This window comes from Ochotona curzoniae, unplaced genomic scaffold, assembly GCF_017591425.1.
Source record: "Ochotona curzoniae isolate NIBS_2020 unplaced genomic scaffold, NIBS_Ocur_1.0 contig_2404, whole genome shotgun sequence".
Taxonomy (NCBI): Eukaryota; Metazoa; Chordata; class Mammalia; order Lagomorpha; family Ochotonidae; genus Ochotona; species Ochotona curzoniae.
In genome coordinates this window covers 12773344-12795493 of record NW_024465451.1, presented here as the reverse complement: position 1 = coordinate 12795493, position 22150 = coordinate 12773344, and the positions used below count along the sequence as shown (strand labels likewise).

At 56.0% G+C, this 22150-nt stretch overlaps 1 protein-coding gene across 6 annotated transcripts in view; it reads right to left on the bottom strand.

Moving 5' to 3' along the window:
• The window catches only part of PTPRF (protein tyrosine phosphatase receptor type F), a 66543-nt gene that overhangs the window by 22306 nt on the left and 22087 nt on the right, over positions 1-22150 (bottom strand). For 4 of the 6 annotated variants that reach the window (XM_040974337.1, XM_040974338.1, XM_040974341.1 and 1 more), the window contains exons 5-9: positions 14466-14576; positions 5708-5977; positions 2436-3017; positions 2165-2301; positions 1515-1659 (exon numbers count right to left, since the gene is read on the bottom strand). In XM_040974337.1, the coding sequence (XP_040830271.1) occupies positions 1515-1659; positions 2165-2301; positions 2436-3017; positions 5708-5977; positions 14466-14576 (1245 nt within the window). Of the gene's footprint in view, positions 1-1514; positions 1660-2164; positions 2302-2435; positions 3018-5707; positions 5978-10906; positions 10919-14465; positions 14577-17334; positions 17353-22150 lie in introns of all 6 variants that reach the window. The other 2 variants (XM_040974339.1, XM_040974340.1) reach the window with 2 other exon arrangements.

Sequence of the window (22150 nt, the reverse complement as noted above, 5' to 3'; positions counted from 1 at the left end):
TGGCATCTGAAGCTTTTTTCCTGATCACCCACGGGCCTTATGAACCTGCATGGGGTACAGCCCCCAAGGTGCCTCCACATTGCTGCTGCAAACCTGCCCCTCTTCATCTGGCTGGATTCCAGGTGCAAGCACTCCCATGCTTGTCTGTTCCTAACCACTCCTCTCAGCTCTCCACTCGCCACCCACCCCCACATCCTGACCTCAGTCAGGGTCTCCAGTTCAGATCCACCAGTACCACCACTTCTTGCCAGGACAACTGCAAAGCCTCCTGCCTGATGTCTAGCTTCTTTTCTGAGTTCCTCACCCATCCTCACATAGCTCAGCCAGTTAGGTCTTAATTGCTGTGGCTCCAAAGGCTGCTACGGCCATACTGTTTAGCCCCTCACCAAGACCCCAGGCCAACTACTCCAAAGCCTCTAGACTTGCAGATTTCCTGCAGGCCTTGGCAGATGAGTGTCATCTCCAGGTAGCCCTCTCAGACCCCTTAAACCAGGAGAGGATCTCTGTGTGTCACCTTCCCATGTTGCTCCACACAAGTGTAACGGGAGCCCATCTGAGCTGCTTCAGGTGCAGCTGCGCTGTGTACCTGCCCCACTCAGCCTGGGCCCTAGCAGGTCTTTCTTGAACAGCAGGTCACAGGTGCCTTCTGAGCATCATTAGTCACCACACGCATGGTTCCCACCTCACACAGGCCTCATAGACACTGCTGTGTTCATGGTCAGCTTGTGTGATCATAGTCTCAGCTCTACAATATTACCTAGCTGTCATCAAATTCATGGCCCAGTTATCACCAAGAGCTTCACAGGGGCCTACTGTGGTTGTATGACCACAGAGAGGTTGTCCAGTGGCACATGGTTGCCAGGAGAGCTACAGGGGCCTACACACATGGTCCCAGCCAGGGCCAGAGTCATTCAGTCATTCACAGACAGACACAGGGCATACCTGGGCGGGCATGCATGCATGTGCGCACACACACACACCCCATTACTAGGGGTCGAGAATGGTTACCCATCAGTCTCACACATGCAGAACACCGCAACACACAGTTGTCACAGAAACTGCTCACGTGGGCATGTTGCCACATCCTTACAGACCTGCCCCAGGTATGGCAGCCCAGTAGTTCGCAGGTAGTTTTTACGGTGGGGGGCATGAACAAGGGGGTGATGGCAAGATATGATGTGGGACATGGAGAAGGAAGCCAGCTGCTAAAGCAGGTCTGGGGTGCGGCAAGCCCACTGCTGCAGATGGTGGGGCCAGGGCTGGGGGGAGGGGGATGGAAATGGAGATGAATCACCGACAAAGAACTTACCTGAGTAGGGTGAGGGGGAACATGGGGGTCAGGCTGAGCCTGGGCAGGGAACAGGGAGGGGCAGCAGCTGCCTGGACAGACAAGGGGCACTTACCTGTCCCTTTCCCAGGGTCTAGACCCAGCAGACCTGACTGCCCTCTTGGCTAAGAAAGGTGCATGTGTACCCCAGCCTAGGAGTGATAGGAGGTGGCCCCAAGACACTTACTGGACTGTTGGGTGCGGGCCTCAATGGTGGGGGTGAAGACGCCCACCCCTAGGTCAGAACGGGCAGCCAGCTGGAAGTGATACAGTGTGTCAGGCTTCAGGTCCTCTAGAGTGTAGGAGGAGGTGGGGTCGAAGGTCACCTTTTGCTGAAAGAGCAAGGAACATGCACTGTGACCACTCTGACCTTAGATGCTGCTGACTCTGGCTCCAGTCCAAGCTTCTTGGAACCTCACAACTGCCATGGCCCCCAGGCTAGCTCCACGTTACGAGGTCACATACACTGCACAGCCGATCATCCCACACACAGGCCATGGGACACGTCAGGGACAAATGGTTACGAGGTCACATACACTGCACGGCCGATCATCCCACACACAGGCCATGGGACACGTCAGGGACAAATGGTTACGAGGTCACATACACTGCACGGCCGATCATCCCACACACAGGCCATGGGACACGTCAGGGACAGATGGCCCCAGGAGCATGACCAAGCTCATGGGATTCCCAGAGCCTTGCTGTCCCAAGGGTAGGGACCCTAAGAGATACTCCACCCAGCCAGCTCATGGCCTTGCAAGCCACAGGATCTGGGCAGTTGGAGGGGATGGGTCACTCCTTGCCTCCTGCCCCCTGCTGAGCTTCCCAGCTCACCTGCTGGTCTTCATCGTCAGCGGTCCAGTACACCAGCTCGTATTTAACGATCCGCTCCTGTGGGGGCAGCAGCCATGACAGCTGGATCCTGGTGTCCGACTCGGCCTCGGCCTGGAAGTCCGCAGGCTGTGCAGGCACTGTAACATCCCCCAGTGCCACATGCATCAGGGGCAGGGGTACCCCAGCAGGAAGAGGCTGCAGAGCCTCACCCTCAAGCCCTGCACCGGCATCTGAGGAATACAGTGCTGGCCAGCACACACACCCGACCTACCTCCCTGCTGGGTCTTGACCTGAATCGTGGGGCTGGGTGGGCCATCACCCACAGCAGTGAAGGCGAGCACACGCAGGCTGTATGTGATGCCTGGCAGCAGGCTGCCCACAGTGGTGAGATGGCCAGCGTCAGTGTTGTGTTTGTGCCAGGCGCTCAGGGGGCGGCGTGAGTCTGGGGTGTAGTAGACGCGGTATCCTCGTACCAGACCATTGGGCTCCTCTGGCGGGTCCCACTGTACCAGCATGGTGCTGGCGCTCAGCATGCGGGCTTGCACACGGCGTGGTGGGCTGGAGGGCGCCTGCTCGCCGGTCCGTGCCCGCACAGCCTCGCTGGGCGGTCCCCGGCCGATGCTGTTCACTGCCAGCACGCGGAAGGCATACTCGGAGAAAGGGCTGAGGCCGCCGATGCTGTAGCGGGTGGTGGCCACGCCGTCCACCTCCTGGAAGGGGCCCTCTGAGCCTGTGGCCCGATATTGGATGCCATAGTAAGAAACAGGTTCTGAGTTCCCAGAGTCCCAGGTCAGGGTGACACTGGTGGCGGTTGTCTCTGTCACCACAACATCGATTGGAGGCTTTGGCAAAGCTGAGGACAAGAAGGAAGGCTCAGGGGCTGCTGGAGGCCAGGACCCCAGGCACCCCTCCAACCCTTGAGGATCATCTAACTACCTCGTGTTCCATCTGAGCACAGCTAACACCTTGAGAATACCCATGAGGGCTCTGACTGGGAGACAGGGGCCAGGCCATGGCAGGTGTATGGCCCGCCTCTGGGGCTCCCTGGAGCCTCAACATCAGTCCATGTGACGCCCCCAGCAACATAAAAGCCCAGAGGTGAACTGACCTCAGTGGGCAGAGAGTGCCTGGACTGGCATTGGAGATCTGCCCCAGTGTCTCCCTGATGGCAAGGGCAGCTCTTATGGACTAGCGCCGGAATTAAAGAAGAGTGAAGGCCCAGGTCCACAGATGATTGCTGCACAGGTGATGACTGAGGGTCCACTTGGTGGCAGGTACCTGAGGCCACAGAGCCCATGTCCCATCTCTGCTCAGGGACCTTCTGCTTGCAGGGGAGACAATTGGTCAGTGAGTGCCTAATAAGGATGCTGGCACCCACAGAACCTGAGATCCAGACCACGCCAAAGGCTCTCCTGGGATGAAGCGGGTACTCAGCGAAAACAAGCATCACAGAGCTGAGACCCAGACTGGGAGAAGCAGCCAAGCACAGCGCAGGCTGGGCAAGGAGTGAGGGACAGAGAACAGTGTGCGACCGAGAGGCCCATGCCCACTGAGGGCGGGAGGCCAGGGCCTGAAGACCACAGCAAGGCATAGAGCAGGGTCTGTCCCTTTCTTAAAGAGGAGAGACAAGATGCTGATTTACTTGCTCTTCAAAGCAGCACTCAAACTGCCCACCAAGCGCAGGGAGGCCAGAAAGGACCCCGTTCCATGGGTGTCACGTCCATGTCACATCTGTGTGGTTATTCCCAAGGCTCTGAGGAGAACCTATTTCCCCCTTGGCTACTATTCCTACATTCTCTGGTTTGGAGGCAGTTAAACCTGAGGGTCTTGGGGTGGACACACAGCCCAAAGGTAAAAATGCCAGTGAAGATGCTCGTGTCCTGGTGCTGGTATTGCAGGCCAGCACTGTGGCAGGGTGGGTTAAGCTGCCACTTGTGATGCTGGCAGTCTGTAGGATCACTGATTTGAGACTCAGCTGCTCCACTTTGGATTCAAGTCCTTACTAATGTACCTGCGAAAGTAGCAGGTTATGGCCCAAGGTCTCTGCACCCATGTGGGAGACCCAGGAGTTCCTAGCTCCTGCCTTGGGCCACAGGCCAATGTAATCATTTGGGAGAATGAACAAGAGAATAGAAGATCTCTCTTCCTGTTCATCTCTCTGTAACTCTGACTTGCACAATAAATCTTTTTAAAAGAGACAGTGCTTCCATCTGCTCAGTCCCAGATGGCCACAATGGCCAGCACTAGGCAGGCGGAAGCCAGAGCTAAGAGCTTCATTCAGGTTTCTCACAGGGGTGGCAAGGGTCCAAACACTTGAGGCCCTCTTCTACTGCTCTCCCAGGCCATTAGTTGGATCAGAAATGGAACAGCCGGGACATGAACCAGCACCCATATGGAATGCTGCTGCTGCTGCAGGCAACAGCTTTACCTGCTGCATCACAATTGTTTTTTTTTTTTTAAAGTCTGTGTTCTGGATTGGAGAGTCTGGGTTTGTCTCCCTGCTCTGCATTCTTACTCTCGCTTCCTGTTACCGCAGGCTCTGGGATGGTTCAGGTACCTGGGTTCCTGCCATCCACATGGGAGACCAGGCATGAATTTCCAGCACCTTATTTCAGCTTTATCCAGATCCAGCCATTGGGGATATTTGGGGAGTTAACAAATAAAAATTTTAAGGCTGCATTAATAATTTTCTTTAAACCAAAACTCAAGAAATGGTCTCATAACTATAGGGGGGTCATCAAAAAGTTCAGGGAAAATAGATATCATTAAAAATGCAGGATGTGGGTCCAGCAGTGTAACCTAGCAGCTAAAGTCCTCGCCTTGAATGCACCGCGATCCCATATGGGCGCCAGTTCTATCTCGGCAGCTCCACTTCCCATCCAGCTCCCTGCCTGTGGCCTGGGAAAGCAGTTGAGGATGGCCCAAAGCCTTAGGACCCTGCACCTGCGTGGGAGACCCGGAAGAGGTTCCTGGTTCCTGGCTTCGGATTGGCACAGTACCGGCCGTTGCGGTCACTTGGGGAGTGAACCATCGGACGGAAGATCTTCCTCTCTGTCTCTCCCCCTCTCTTCCTCTCTACATATCTGACTTTGTAATAAAAATAAATAAATCTTTAAAAAAATGCAGGATGTCAGATTTTTTTTGCACTCAAAAAAGCTTATCTCCCAATTTTGTTCCACTACCCTTGTACGTAATGGCTTGTAAGGTGGCTGTGGATTCAAACCACCCAGAGTCCAAATCTATGTGCTGTCATTTGCCGTGTGACCCTGAGCAAATGATATCACCTCTTGGGTGCTTTGTGCCCCTCATTTGTCCAATGACAAAAGCATAGGCATCTCTTTCCCACAGTCACACAAAGACTAAGCCAACTAAATTGTGCTTGTCAGCATGATGGCTGCACTAAGGGCTCTGTGCAGGTCTGCAGCCACCCTTAAGATTGCTACCAATTGACAGGCACCAGGGTGGGGAGGACGACTTGCATGGCAGTTGGCTTACCTGGCAGCAAGACAGAGCACTGGTCCTGCAGCTACCTGTCATGCTCACCTTTCACTGTGACCTGGGCCGTGGCTTCAATCATGCCCAGCGAGGAGATGGCCACACATGTGTAGTTGGCAGAGCGTGTGACCCCGCTGAGCTCCAGCACGTTGCGGCCGATTGGCATCTCGTCCTCTTTGGTGAGCTCCTCGGCCCCCATCATCCACTTCACGTAAGGCATGGGTGCACCCACAGCGACACATGTCAGGTTCACATTGCCACCTGGCATCACCTCCTGGCTGCTGGGAGGGATGGAGAAACGAGGAGCCACGCGCCGCACTGTGGGAGGAGGGAAGAGAGGCACTCATAGGCCAGGCAGGACATATGGGTGGATGCAAGGGCGGGGGGTGGGGGGACGGGCCTTATCCAGAGCCAGACCTACACTCGGAGTCAGGAGGGGTGGCATTCCCAAGTCCAGCTCGCCACCTCCCAGCCCACTTTCTGTCTGGATGTGGTCCCCACCCTCAGGGACCCTGTGGGACACATCTCACCCAAAAAGAGCTCTGGCGACCAAGCTCCCATTTTACATCCTGGCAAACTGAGGCCTAGGTTGTCCCCTAGTGCCTCTCCCTGTGTATTCACACCCCTCCCAGGCAGCTCAGAGCAACACTGGCCAGAGCAGCAAGGAATGACCCAGGCTCCCTAGCGTGACAGTCCCCAGAGCATAGCTGGGGCGAAGTACCTGCTCTGGAGAAACTGCCTCCACTTCCAGGCTGTGGGCCAAGGGGGAAGAAAAGGTGCAAGCGGCATGGCCACCTGCAGGGGCTTTGACCATGCTCAAAGCATAGCCTAAGACCTGAGGACTAGCCCCTCTGGAGGGCTTGGCAAAGGCAAGGGATTAGGGCAGCCAGGGACGTGGTCCGTGGGCAGGATGGGCATGATGATGGCAGTAACATGATGAGTGTGCCGAACAGACGGTGTTCAGCACCAATGATTCAGGGTCTCCAGGGGGAGGGGGGCTGAGCCTGGCCACCACTCTCCAGCCTTGGACTTGCCCCAACCAAATCTGGGCTGAATTTCTCGGTCCAGGGTACAGCCTGGAATCACCCCCCGAAGTTGCAGGATTGGCCCAGACATTCAGAGCATGCAGAGGGAGGGACAGCAGGGAAGACCTGGCCACAGGCAGGCATGCTCGGCATGCAGTTGGGGCATGCAGCTGGTGGGCAGAGGCAAGGGTGTGTCCAGCATGGGTACCCTCACACATAGGCCCAGGGAAGGCAGGCAGAGAAGACCAAGCACCCCCAGGGTACCCCTGAGAGCACTGTTCTCGGAGGACCCTGGCCAGGCAGTCCAGGCATGCAAAGGACCTGTGGCACCACATAATGAGCCCCTTGCACCAGGCCCCATAACAGAATCAGTTAACTGCAGAGACCATGTGGCCCGACTTATGATTTCACTACACACAAGTCAAAATGGTGGCACGGTATGCTGACACTCAGCAAGCCACCAGGTCAATGACGTTTCCTAAAATACTTTGAAGCCCGCTTCTTTCTCTAAATACACAGGCAATTGCTGCCATCTTTCCCTGGGTCGCTGTACCAGATTCTTCATGGGTGGTCCCATCTTGTGGACTCCTCCAGCCCCATTAACTGGGCTCTACTTCCACCTAGCCTTGCCTGGCATGGCTCCCCGACAACTCTTCACTTCAGCCCATGAATGCTTCCCCAGTCTGCCTGCTCGGAGTCCTCCAGAGAGGCCCAAACTCCTGGCAAGGAGCTCCCAAACCCACAGGTTGACCCCGAGTGCCCAGGGCATTTAGTGGACATTCAGTGTCTGCCTCTGCCCAGCTGGATCCCTCATTTTCTTTATAGGTGTCAGCTCCGGAGTTCCCAGTCTTGGGTGTGTGGGGCAAGTGATACCAGCCTGACCAATGAGAAACAGTCACTCTGTCTCCAAGAGAGTAGCTAGGGTGGGAGAGGCCCAAGAAGCCCCCCAGGAGAGTAGAGGCAAGAGACGGAGACAAAGGCCTGATCCAGCTGGTCAGAGCCACAGACACAGCCCTGCCCCATCCTGTCCGTGTCTGTAACCCAAGCATCTCCTTGCTTTGCTCATGCTGGTGTAAGCGGCTTTCTGCCATCTGTCCTGGTGCCAGCATGTACACTGAAGACAGCATGTCAACGACACAGGGTTCCCTGCCACAGAACAGGGGGATCCTGAGGGCACAGCTGGCAGCCACTCCACAGCAACAGAGTCCCCTTTGAGGCCTCTGCCCACATGGCCCAAGGTGAGGCCAGGAGGCAAACAGGACTGTTGCCAGTCTGGTAGTTGCGGGCACTGCCTGGGCTCCAGAGCTGGACCAACAGGAGACAGAGGTTCCAGGCGGCAGGTCCGTGTGCCCCAAGGCCTGCAAGGTTGGGGAAAGAAGCAACTTCAGCTCATTGAGTCTCTTGGTACAGGTTTCCGTGCCAAAGGTGCTCTACCCCGCCAAGCCAGATAAGAGAACAGATTTAAGTCTGACACTTCCCCTGCCATGGCCAAATCTATACACAAAGTAGTGGTGGGTTTATGTGGTACCAGCCTCATGCCCCTACTGATCCCTGACAGGGCCGAAAAGAGACCAGAAAAGAAGGCTCCAGGAGAAGCCATGGGGTCAGCCAAGGCTGGCAGGAGATGGTACTCCAGCTGGCACGAAGACGGGGACTTTGAGAACTGGTGCCAGCGGATAGCTCGTGGCTGCAAATTTGACCCCAGTCATTGGCACAATCTTGGGAAATAATCAAGTCCCCTTCTGCCAGAATTCAAGAGCTCCAGCAGAAGAAACTGTGATATTCATGGTCAGTAAACGTGGGACTCCGACTCAGCAACTCGGACTTGACTGTGCTCTACCCCAAAAGAGTCCCACCATGGGCCCTGGAGGTTACAACAGCCCCTGGGACCTTCCTGCTACTGTCGGAAGTGGGGAGTCTCACAGGAACCAACACTAAGAATAGCTTTGCTTTGCTTTCTCCCTTCCTGGATGCAGGTGGCAGGGCTGAGTCTGACCCTCTGGCTCATCCTGAGTACCTGCACTCTATCTGCAGCTTGGTTTCCTGCTCCTGTGGATCTAAGGGTCTCGATGTGCATGTGGGGCTCACAGGGAGGTAAGCAACAACCCATGGGGGCATCATCTTGGGTCTGTCTAGATGGGCACTCAGTGCCAAGAAGCCAGGGGCGCCTGACAGAGACCTCCTTGTCACAGCCCCACCATGGTCCAGCGTCAGGGCCATGAGGCTTACAGATGGACTCAAGCTACTCAGCAGAAGCTGACAGCAGGGAAGGAGAAACCCGAGCTGGGAAGATGCACTCCAGGTCTGGTTTCGGGCTCCGGCAACGGCGGGCTATTACCGTTCTCCGTGCATCCCAGCACTGACATTTTATAGACAATTTCCCAAACAGGGCCCTGCCATTTCTGGATTATATTTCAGCTGTAACTTCTGAGTCTAATTATTTGCGCTGACAACCCCCTATAATAGGGCGGTGCGGCGCCCAGAGGCAGCAGCATTCAGAGGACTGACAGCCTAATCGCAGGGGGAGGCGGCCCCGCAATCTGCATTCACTCTCGGAAATTTCTCTGATGAAAATAACACAACATTAAGGAGGGGAGAAGGGGCAGGATCCACTGTATCAAGATAAAATAACTCTTTAATAAATAACCTTGTGGCTGCCGCAGAGCAGTAATTAAATGCCGGCGCACCCAGCACACAGTTTTAAGTAAAGCTGGAAAAATGTAAGATGCAATTATCAGCGCCAAACAAATTACCAGCCCGGCAAATCCCCCTGGAATATTTAGAAACTCATTTCTACCTTCCTGTTAAATATTTGTGCATGTGCTTATGTTTGGTGGGACCACAGGGTGGGGCATGGGGTACGGGGGCAGGGCTGGTACAAGGTCAGGAGGCTGGGGAAGGTGGTGGGGGCAGCACCGCCGGTTGGGTCGTCTCCGCTGCTTTCTGAGTGTCCTGACAGATCCGCATGGTCAGCGAAATGGTGTAACCGAAATGGCCCCAAGCTGGGAGTGTGTGTGGACGGATGCTCGTGGCTGCCACCTGAGCTCACACTGCAGCCCTCCACGTGCCTGGCCCTTTCTCCTTCGCATAGGAAACTCAAGCTAGGATGCTGCTGCTGCTGTTTCTGCGGGAACTGAGAGCTCAGGGTCTTGCTTCTGCAGACAGCCTGTCCCTACATGTCTGACCTGAATCCCATGGGGTCCAGGGCCCAGAGCCTAGAGGACCATCTTCTGCCCCCGTACCATGTGACCCACGGCTGATCACCAGGCCCTGCTACCAGCCCCAGCACTGGGCAAAGAGGTGTCTGGCTTCAAGGGTGGAGCCATAATCCATGCTCCAGAGACCACTCTGCAATGGGCTTGCGGGTTTTTAGGACCCTGAGACAGCTGGCTGGGACAGGGGCCAGTCCTGTGCCTCTTCAAGGGCCTTGCTGAGCGGCAGCTGAATGCCACCCAGTCGCTAATCCCGGGACATCACCTACTCACCCTCCCAAAGCCATAGCAGGCTGGTCTGGGCAGCTGGGGTTGGGGGTGGAAGGAGCTGGACTTGGGGCAAGTGGGAGGATCTTAATTTGGATCTGGCTGGGAGACTTCCTCAGTGCCCCTAGCTGGTCACAGACACTACACACCCTCGAGGCAGCCCAGGGCTGCTCCAGGCTGAGTTCTGTAGGGCCTCTGAGGATCTCAGGGCACCCCAGGGGGACTGCTGTCCTGGTTAGCAGGACCTGGAGGGCACAGCCCTTTGAGAGTCACCCCTGCTCTTATCTCCAGCGGCAGACAGTTGTTTTGGCTGCACCTGGAGCCCCGTAGCCTCAGGATGAGCAGGGGCCACAGAGCTCACCCTGCCTTCAGATCACACTTCCCTGGAACCGACAGCTGGCCTGGCCTGTGCACAAGGAAGAGGTGCAGTCACGTGCCATGCACCATGCCTGCCCGCCCCTCCACCCCACCACCCCTGGCAGAGGAGCCCAGTGAAGGAGACATGCAGACACAGACGCCTCAGGGTTCTCCAAGCAGCCGACATGCAGGACAGGGTTAGGCCTACCCACCCCTGGTCCTGCCTTCCTGCCAGCCCAAACAGCAAGGAACAGGGGCCCACTGGTGGGGAGCAGGCATGGCCAGAAAGGCCTGAGGGAGCTGACCGAGCCTGGTGGTCCCTACTGACAGGCCACCCGGTGGGCGGGCGGCGGGCTGTAGATGGATAAGAAGTGAAAACGACCAACCTTCTCGCTGATCTGAGAGATGAGAGTTTGGGTTGATGGCAGAGTGCGATGAGGATGAGGAGGGAATAAAAAAAAGACAAGGAGAAACACAGAGAGAGTAAAAACAGGCCACCTTCATCTGCCCACACAGCACGGAGACGAGACAAGACTCCGGTGCCCCCTTGCACACGCACGTGCACACGGACCACACCGCTCACAGAAGACTCAGGACTCATGGAGGACACGGTAGACAGGGCTGGGGGCCCCGTGAGCAGGCAGCAGGGGTGGAACCGGGAGGGGCGGAGGTGGGGTGCAGGTGGCTCCATGGCTCAGTCAGATCCGGTAATTCAGCTCTGGGGTTAGGGCCCACCCAGCCCACACACCCAGTGGGGCACAGGAGCTGCTGGACCCCTGCCATCTCCTCAATGAAGCCAAAATACATAGCCCCCAGTGGGAGGGGACCATCTGGGTGCCTGTAGGGGAAAGAGGTGGGAGGTGTCACATTCCCCCCTTTCTGTGTGAGTCAGGCATGGCCCAACAGCAAGGTCCCTGCAGAGAACAGAGGCAGGCTGGCCACCCTGGCGCAGGTAGGCAGGGCTCTGGTGGAGGGTGGGGTTCTGCCCCGGTCCTGGCAGCTGTATGCCCTGAGAGCTGTTGCAGAGAGAGACGCTGTGGATGGAAGGAGAAAATGAGTCACTCAGGGAGGGAGTCAATGGAGACAGGCCGATCTAACCAGCGTGCCTGGGCCTGCTGGACGGTGGGCGGAGCTGCGGCAACTGTGAACAAAGTCGGAAGTGATGTGTCTCCTGCAGCAAGTGCTGCCTCGATTGCTGAGGCTCTAGGTGACCAAGTGCTTCTGGTATACCTGGCACCATGCTGGGCACCTTAATGAACTGTCCCAGTGCAGGCAGCAGCCACAGGGCCTAAGAGAGGTTGTGAGGACCCTGAGAGCCCAGGGTGGATACAGACACTGAAGCCACTCACGGGGAGATGAAGCTTCGGATGCAGACGGAAAAGAGTAGCTCGCAAGTGGAGCGCTGTCCCCAATGACCAGAGATGGTTTTGGTTTCCTAGGGTGGAAGGGTAGGAGGCACTCCTGGCATCGAGCAGGCCAGGGAAGCTACGAGACACCTTATTGATGCACGGGACAGCTCCCCACCTCGTACATTTCCTCGACCAAGAGCTATTCAGCCCAAAATGGCAACACAGGACACAGGTTGAGAAAATCAGGGCTAGAGTCCACATGGGCCCAGAGCCCAAGGTGCTGAGCGCTAGCTAGGGCCCAGCAGAGGAATATGACCACTGGGGGCCAAAGGAAGCTTCTAAGGGTCTTTGCTGGGAGGTGGAGGGGTCACAGCCTAGCATGGGTGGTAACTCCACAGCTGGCCCACCACGAGCAGGTTCACGACATGGAGCTGCCAGTTTGTTTGACCCCAATCCAAGCTATTCCCTTCCCCCACTGAAGAAGCTGAGGTTGAAAGCCCCTGAACACTGCTGGGGACAGCAGGGAGCTCTACCCAGGAGGTGGGAATGAGAGGTGGGGGCTCAAGTCCCCAGGGAGTAGAGCTTATGAGAGGTGAGAGGGCCCCACTAGGCCAGCAGGGTCATGTTGGACACCAGGACAGGCTGCACAGTGGGGGTGGTGGTAGGCATGCGGACACAGGCTCGGATGGGGCCTGGACAGGCAGCAGACACTGGTCCTTTAGCATCAGGGCCACAGTACTGTGTATGTGTGTGTGTGTGTGGCCACAGGAGTGTGTGTGAGTGTGTGTGTGAGAGAGAAACACCAAAAGCCAGGTTGGCAGGTTTAGAGCCCCTGGCAGGGGAAACCGAAACCAAAGAAACCCAGTACTTTGCCAAAAAGCGTGTGGGAGTGGCGCCGACAAGGCAGATTCAAGACCTGGAGTGGGGAAAGACCTGGGCTATGGCAGAAGCCAGCTGGGGTTGCTGGAGCCCATTGTATGTGAACCCCAGGTGCTCCACAGATACGGGCTGTCCGGGGGGTTGGAGAAAACATCCCTGCTCAGCATCCCTAGCCTTTGAGTGGCTGAGCTTGCCTCACTCCCAGGGAGACCCACTGCTCCACGCCCAGGCTGCTCCACACCCGTCTTCTCTGCCTCAGCAGTGCCTCCGGTGGCTCTGCCCCATCACCTGTGCCCCATGAGCACATAGCCTGCTAGGGGTCTCCAGGGACTTGTCCCTGCCCTGGGGTAGTCAAACGTACACTAGGACTTCTTCACTGAGGGCCTTGGCCCTCCACATTCTTGATCACATGGCATCTGTGAGGGTCTGAATGGGCAGGAGTAGATTTCATAGGACACCCAGTGGCTCCTTCCTTGGGGGAGCCTAATCAGCCCACATGCCACTGAACGCTCCCCTGGCCATGTGGAAGGCTCCTGGCCTGCCTCCCTTTCCAGAAGTTGTGGCTGAAGTAAAGGCCCGGGCAAAGTGGAAAAGTGGAACCCCACCCTAAGGGGGCGTCCCTTCCCACCTCTTCTACTCCTTTGAGGCATGCCACACCCATCATTGCCAGCTTCCCCGAGCTCCTCGGCTCTTGCACAGGGTGCCCCTGTGTCCTCGTCTAGAGCAGCCTGCAACTGACACTCAGCAGCCCCCAACAAAAGCCTCCCTCTGCCCCATCTGAGAGTGTACATCTGCCCAAATGGTCCTGGAGGGTGGGGCCAGGCCTGCTATCACAGTCCTCCTAGCCACATGTGCTGAGGAGATGGTCAGATGATACCCCTTTGTGAAGCTACAGCAGGCACACTTAATGTGATGAAATCACTGGCACAAGGAAGCTACTTCCTGTTCCGGCACAAATCCCCGGAGAAGAGATGGTTTAACTTTTAATGATATGCATCTGGGTGGGAGGGCTAAGTGAGAGGAGGGCGCCGAGAGGGGGTCACTGCATCCTCTCAGCAAGGGGCTATGAGGCCACGCTGATACTTTTGGGCTGAGCAGAGATGAGACACCACAGCATAGTCCCCAGGCCCTCTCTGCTGGGCTCAGGGAGGAACAGAGCGAGGGCTCCTCCAAGGCAAGATTCTCATCGCTGCCTCATGTGATCCCTGCATGAAGGTTCACAACGGGCCCTTAAAGGAAGGTTGCAGGCAGACCCAGCAAAAGGGAAGGCTCCAGTGCTCTCTGCTTGAAGCCTGATTGTCTCAGGGGGCCAGAGCAGGCTTGGAGCCTCCCCTACCAGAGCAGGTAAGACATACTGGAGGAAGGCAAGGTCAAACGTGTATACACACACACACACACACACACACACACTGCATCAAGTCTGCTGGGGAAGCCTCTAGACTCCCACAGGGCTCAGGGCTCATGTGGCAGGACCTACAAGAGATACAAGTGCTCCCAAGAGTGGCTGCTTCCCCAAGGGCCTGCAAGAAAGAAAGGCAAGCAGTGGCAGATGCTAGGAGTCCGCCCAGTGGGAAATGCTGCAGAGAAGAGGCCGGAAGCAGTAGAGACTGGGTCCACAGTGGGTCCCTGTGTGTCCGCACCAAGGGCTCCTGCGGCGAGCCCAGCAGGTGCAGCCCAGCTCCGTGGGGATGGAGGCCGGGCTCTGCTGTGTCCTTACCTCGAACATACAGGTTTGCAGGGGCCGAGTAGCGTGTGCCCGCTGAGTTGGTCGCCACACACTCGTACTTGCCTTGGTCTGACTCCTCACTACTCTCAATCTGCAAGGCACCTATGGGGACATAAGAGGGAGAGGTCACACATGGCCGGTGTCAAGGATAGCCTAGAATGCAGGAAGGGCTCTCAGAGCACCTGGGACTGTGCTGACCATGAACTGCAGCTCATACAGGCTTCTGAGTAGCAGTCTCTGTTGGATAGGAGGTACAGGGAAAGTGGTCTCTTGGCTAGAACCAAGGGTTGCACTAGGGAGCGCAGTCCCACCCCACCCCACAGGCCTGCCAGGCTTTGAACTGCACTGCATGACTGCCATGCTCCTGCCAGTCAGTCCTATAGCCTGTTTGCCAGTGAGCATATCCACGGGTGCTGCCAGCCCTACAGCCGCCTGGCACCTTGGAGCAAGGTGTGGGGTGAGGGCCTGAGCACCTATGTCCCCTCCCCCCCCCCCCCCCCGCCCCAGCAGGGAGGAGAGGGCAGACCCACAAGCCTGGCGCCCTGCAGCCTCTCTATTACTGGGCCCAATTCTCCCTTCCCCCACCATCCCACCCTGCTGGCCCCACCCATTCCGGCTCCTCTCTTCAGCCTGCTCCTGCTAAAGTGCTTCGACCCACCACGCTCCTGCATAATTCAGGAGGCTAATGGAGGCTGTAGCTCCCACCCGGGCCAGCGCCCTGAGGGGCTGCTCTGGCCACAGCCGGACAGACAGGAGCCAGGAGTGGAGGGGCAGCTGGAAAGGACCCTCAGAGAGGAAGGAGCACCTTGGGCTTGTAGCCAGTGATGTAGGGCCAGGTCTGGAAGCCCACGGCGGCACCTGGAGTGAATTCACTCCACTGATTTGGCTAGCCTCAGCCTCAGCCTCAGCCCTAAACACGCAAAGAACTGCTGTGAAAGCACTGGGCAAGCTGTCTGTGACAGGAACTACCTAGGCACAGGCCCCACGCCCCTCCCTGGAACGAGTCGACAGATAATCACAGCCACACAAGACAGGCCAATGGACAGTTAAATAATCCCCACAGGACACGGTCTGACACAGCCACCTCCTGCACATAGTGCTAGGGAGCCCCTAACAGCCCCCACCCCTGCCAAAGGTGGCGGACTGAGTCACACTCACACAGGACAGACAGAACCTGCCTGGCCACACCTAACTGGACAGGAACCACAGAGAACGATTCAAGCCATGCCCTATAGCCCAGGCCAAGGAAAACACTCCAGGTCCAACCTGACGCTCCTTTTCCGGCATCTACACTCAGGACAGCAGGAGGGGCTACGAGTTCCTAGAGGCTGGGAGCCAGTGGTGGGGCAAAAGCTAGCCAGGTAGAAGAACTGCCTCTGAGGCCCTGGCCAAGTTTATGGGACGGAGGGATGCTGTTACAGAGAATGTTCATTTGGGGCCATTACTGTGGCATGACAGGTTAAGCCACTGCCCACATCCCATATGGACACCAGTTTGAATCCTGGCTTCCACTTCTGACTTAGCTCCCTAGGGCCTAATATACTGGAAAGCAGCAGAAGATAGCCCAAGTACCTAGACCCTTGCTACCCTCTTGGGAGACCTGTGTGAAGCTTCTGGCTTTGACATGGCCAAGTAGCCACTTGGGGAGTGAACCAGCAGATGGAAGAGCTCTCTGTGTCCCCCTATCTGTCACTTTTCCTTTCAAAGAAAAATTTCTAAATAAATCTTACCAAAAAAAAATTAAAAAAAAAAAAAAAAAGAATGCTTATTCAACCAGCAGGGACACAGGCCCAAGGCTAGTGGAGGCTGCCAAAGTGATGGCCATAGGCAAAGGGGTAGGTACCACAGGCTGGGAATGGAGAGTGAGGCATGGGGAGATGCCAGCCCACAGAAGGCAGGAGCCCCTGGGGACAGGAGCCTATATGCGGTCAGGGGACCCACCACAGATCTTTTGCCTATATGCACACAGAAATCCCCAAATCTGGTACCGACACCAGGACCCAGGAACAGGCATGGAAAAGTGTGAGCATCTGTTGCATGGTGTGTGCGGTGTTGAGGGATGTGGCAGTGGACAAGATGCTCCACAGGGAAGCAGCTGCTGCCCTCAGCTCCAGCTTCTGTTCTGAGACCCTCATGGCCCTGAACCAAGGGTCTAGGTGTGCACACACAGACCCTCTCTCCCTGGTGGTCAGGTGGCCTCATTGCCAATTGGAGCGGGGGAAACAGACTTTGGAGAGATGATCTTATGTTTTGAACGTCACACGGTGGAAAGTCAAACTTGAACCTGGGGTTTCCTGAGTCTAGCATATGCTTTTTCCACTAGGTCGCTGGACCCTGCCTATATGTGATAGCTCATGTGGGAGGAGCCTGTTTATCTTCCAGCATCTGCAGGTAAGACCTAAGGCAACACTACCCTTTTTCCTGTTGGACTGAGGGATTGAAGGGAGGACCTTTCAAAGAAGTCAAACCATAACTGAGGTCCCTTGGAAAAACGGAGAGGTAAGACTGGGTCCAGCTCCCAACCTCACAGGAAGTGTCTCCATCTCTGGCCTGCCTGGGACAGGGGGCTGCTCCACCGGGGCCCACAGGGTCCTTTGTGTGGGGCCAGCCGGGAGGGTTGGGGCAGCAGGGTTTGCCCTCCAGGGCAGGGCTCAATGGGTCTCCACAATTCAGACTGGCAATGGATGAGTCCACAGGAGGGAATGGCCGAGAGTGGATGTGTGTGGTGGCCAGTGGTTGTTAGGGAGGGCCAGAGCTGGAGATGGTCTGGATGGGGATGGGGAGGTGACAGACTGGACGGGATGGAGTGGAGGTGACGGCGGTGGCGTGGCGTGGCGAGATGCACGGACAGCATTCTTACCTCTGATTGGTGAACCACCTGGTGAGGTAATACGAACGCAAATAAGATCAGAGAGAAGCATTAGTACAGAGGAAGGAGAGTCAGATAAAACCAAACACGAGAGAGGAACTACCATCCACAAAGACCAAGGCCTGGGCCTGGCCGATGCGGCAACATGTGGGCCAAGCACCCCAGCTCACAGGCTCTGCTGAGTGAGATTAGGAGTGGGCCAGGCTTCCTGCACATGCCACTGGCTGGGGTCAATGGAGAGGAAACGTGAAGAAACGGAATAGTAACTCCTCCCCCCATGGAGGGATCTCCCAAACCCCACAAGTAAGATTTCAAAGCAAAGCACTTACCAACAAAACCAGGGTATCTAAGCAGACAGGAGATAGGGCTACTGGGGAGGGCTCGGACCAGAGCTCCTACCAAGAAACACCCTGGCCCTGTCAGTGGGTCAGTGGGCAGGGGCGACAGCAAGACTTGGTAAAGCCCACTTACTTCACCAAGAGTGCAATAACCACTGAGCCTCCCACAGCTGTCTGGCAGGGGTGGATGCCTGCCTGTCTGGGAATCAGCAGCCATAAGGCCAGGCGTCTGCTTGGCTCCCCTCCTGACATGGGTTTCCTGCAAGGCTTGGGCCACTCCTCTTGAGGGGTGAAGCACCTGTGGATACACTGGGTGCAGTCCTCTCTCCCCAGCCCTGGTATGTCCTCCACTGAGGAAGAGTGTGCAGAGAGCCAAGCACCACCCAGCTCTGTGATACCCACCCAGGAGAATGTACCAGCTCTGCATACACAGAGGCTAAGAAGCATCAGGCACTTTGCTTGAAACCTGGGACATGGATTCGACCAGACCTGTTCAGCTTCCAGCCTCCCTAGTGCAGACATGGAGGCTGGGGAAGGGGATGAGGCGGGTGCAAGTGAGGGGAATTGGGGAGGAATCATCAGCGATTGTTCAAGCATGGTCCTAGGGCCATCCACAAGGTCCACACTATTGTCACGGAACTACGAAAATGATGTGCCTTATCCACACGTTCTCATGCACACACCACAGCTTCCCTGGGGACATGTGACACGTGGCATCGCAATGGGCCAAACACAGATAATGAGAATCTAGCTGCCTCCTACTAAACCCCAAATTAAAGAGATTTGTAAAACAATGTTCTCACGGCACGGTTTCTGTTTCAGAAAATATAATTTTCACTTAAAAATGTTATTGATGTGAACACGTAATGGGTTTTAAAAACTTATGTTAAAGCAGATTAGCAAATATTAAAAACTCTGCCGTCTCACCATCTAAGATGGCCAAGAGTGATAGGTAAAAGTCACTCATGGTAAGCTCTCTGAGGTTTGCAGAGGATCCTGACACCCCAGAGCTGACAGCCATTGACCTATACCTTTGTACCAGGCCAGGGCCTGCGGGGGAAACCAGCCCGACAAGGCACCTACAACTCCAGGCTGCCTCAGCTCTACCACACACATCTCTGACCCTCTCAAGTTGGCAACTTGTGCCACGTAGAACAAGCAAGCCTTGCACACCCAGGCCGTAAGTGGGAGCATGGAGATCCTGGGGACTCTGTTGAGGTCAAGAGCTCTTTTCAGCACCCAGAGTACCCAGGGGTGGCTCCGAGCCCCACTCAAAGGTTGGTCTGCTTGTGATTAAGTCTGCATTTTCTTCAAGGGTGGCTATGACTCTAGGGTTCCCAGTAGGGCTCAGGTTCAAAAGCTCCAGAGGTTGTGGCTGTGACAAGGAAAAGGGCAGTGGGGGGCTAGCATGTTGGCTCAACAGGCTAATCTTCCACCTCCAAGTGGTATCGCATATGCATAATGGTTCACGTCCCTCCTGTTCTACTTCCCATCCAGCTCCCTGCTTATGGCCCAGAAAGGCAGTAGAGAATGGCTAAAAGCCTTGTGACCCTGCACCCACATGGCAGACATGGAAGAAGCTCCTGGCTTCAGATAATCCAATTCTGACTGTTGTGGTCACTTGGGGAGTGAACCAGCTGAAAGAAGAGCTTTCTCTGCCTCTCCTTTTCTCTGTAAATCTGCCTTTCCAATAAAAAATAAATTGTGGGCCCAGTGTAGTAACCATAGTGGCTAAAGTCCTTGCCTTGCATACTCCAGCATCCCAGGTACTGGTTTGTGTCCTGGCAGCCTCTCTTCCCTGTCTGTGGTCTGGGAAAGCAATCGAGGATGGCCTGGGGCCTTGGGACCCTGAACCCACGTGGGGGACCTGGAAGAAGCTCCTAGCTTTGGATGGCTCAGCTCCAGTCATTTTGACCACTTGGGGATTGAAAGCAGCAAACGGAAGATATTCCTCTCTGTCTCTCCTCCTCTCTGTATATTAGACCTTGCAAAATAAATAAATAAAATCTTAAAAAAAATTTTTTTTAATAATAAAAAAAGGGAAAGGGCTATGCAGCAGGGTCCACATGTACTGTGAAGGCCTGTTGTCTACTTCTTGCTCAGCTGCTCAGGTTTGGGCAGGCCCTATGGCATAGTGAGCACCCGATATGGGTTTGAGTCCTGGTTACTCCACTTCTGATCCAGTTCCCTGCTAATGCTCCTGGGAGAGCAGCAGAGATTGGCCCAAGTGCTTGGGTCCCTGCACCAAATGTGGGAGACCAGGACAGAAGCTCCTGGGTTAGTTGTGGCCACTTGAGGCAGTGAATTAGCAGATGAAAGGTATGCCAGAGGTCTAGAGAAGGTGGTACTGTGCAACTCCTGGGCCCTAGTAGGATCCAGCCACTCCCCAGCTCCTGCTGTGATCTCACAGGGAAGCTCCCAGACCATGGGTCTCCATCTGTGACCCCAGGTGACTCCTTTAAGTCAGCTGTAAAGTGGGCAGGATCATCCCAGCACGTCCTATTTCTTAGGGCTACGGGGGAGTTGCAACAAAGCATGGGAGAGCACTTTGTCCACTGCCAGCGACGCGGAAACTATGCAGGTCCCTGCACACAGCCGAGTGCTTAGGGGCCTGAGTCCAGCCCACAATGGGACGTGCCTGTAAAACTCACACAGAACAGCCTCAGCTTTCACCCTTCTAAATGGGCAGAGGCTACTAGAGTCGAGGGTCACAGATAAGGGTCAGGCAAGGAGGGAGGAGGTCATTGCGTCATGGCAGAAGTGGGTGACGAAGGCACCTCAAGAGCTTGTTCTGGGTCATGGCTCTTAGGTCACAGCTTCCAGCTGGCAGGGAAGGTGACCAAGTGAGGTTGAGCTTGGGAAGAATGGGGAGAAGTGGATGTCAGTCTGGGAGGACAAGAGGACATGATCAAGTTCATAAACTCAACTGCTCCATTAGGGCTCAGAGAATGTGTTCTTATGGCTGGGCTTGTGTTGGGCTGGGGTCAGTCCCAGGTCCTCCCTGCAAAAGGTGCCCAGATGAAGTGGGATGGGTCCTGGAGGAGTACTCTGAGGCTCTGATAGATAGAAGCTTTCAAGCCACGGAACAAGAAGGGGAGCAGAGGGCCAGAAGGTCGGTGAGGCTGGGACTGAGCAGCTCTAGGGGAGTGGGGCTTCAGCAGGTGGCAGGAACAGTTCCCCTCCACTCCTGGGTCCCTGCTGTCTCCCTTACTCCTTGCTGGGGCTTCTATCTAAGTACAAGAACACTGATGCTGTAAGCAGCTAGGTAACATGGGCCACAGGGCCACAAGCATGCAGCTGGGACCTGAGGAAGCAGTGCTGCAGATGCCAGCAAGGAACACACCACAGGGATGCCACCATGAAGGCACTGAGGCACCACAGAGGCCAACAAATTGTGGGAGAGATGTGGACAGAAAGCTCTGACCAGGACAGAAGACAGATTTTTTGCAGAGATATAGCACCAGGCCTCAGCAGGAGAGAAGGACTAAGGTGAGGGCAGTGTGGCGCATAAACCAAGGCACTTGGCTCCTGCCTGGAGTAGGAGGGCTGGAAGTGGGCTTGTACAATCCAGATTGGAAAACTGTCATGCGTGGACAGGGGGTCAAAAGCTGTGTGGGAAGGATGGGAAGGAGGCGGCTACTCCCGCCGGTCAGCTGGGGAGGGGACACCCAGAGGGCAGTTAGTCAGCTGCACCTGAAGCTCAGGCAAAGGCAGATCCTACTGGGTCAAGGGCAGCACTCCCACAGGCAGAGGAAGCCACACTGCAGGGAGAGTGGAACGCGGCAGGGGCACAGAGGGCCCCACAGTACAGTGGCAGGGACAGGGTGGCACAGGCCTGGCACATGGCAAATACTTGATGACTGAATGCATCAAACAGGGCAGCTTCCCAGCACCACTGCCCACCACAGCTGGTCTGGCTGCCTGGGTGACCTATCAGAGAAGCGCAGGGGAGCCGAACCAAGCCGGCTTCCATGCAGTGCTGGGCAGCGGCCACGAACACTGCCGGACCGTTTCCTGCCTTGATTATGGTTGTTTTAATTAACTGCACTACAGCTGCCTCCATCTTGTTGAGTTTTAATTAAATTAAATGAGCTAACACTTCGTGGACTGTCTCAGGCGGCTGTGGCTGGGGCCGGAATCCTGTCCTGCTGGGCAGCTCTTCTCTCCATCCTCTCCCTGGGCACTGGCTGGTGGGGGGATGGGGCAGGATGCCTGAAGGGGGTTGGCGGGGAGGGTGTGGCACTGCAGCGTCTGGCGGGCACTACTGATGCCTGCAAGGCCCCAAGAGGGTAACATAACTTCCTCCTTTTCCATGTTGACATCACGGCTGACAGGCAGCAGGGGCTCTGGGTGGCACTGCCCGTTCGCCTGCAGCCCACCATCCCACAGCCAGCAGGACTTCGGGGGCAAGGTCTACGGGTCCAGCCCACACTGGCGGCAGACACAGAATGGAATCCAGCTGACTCTAA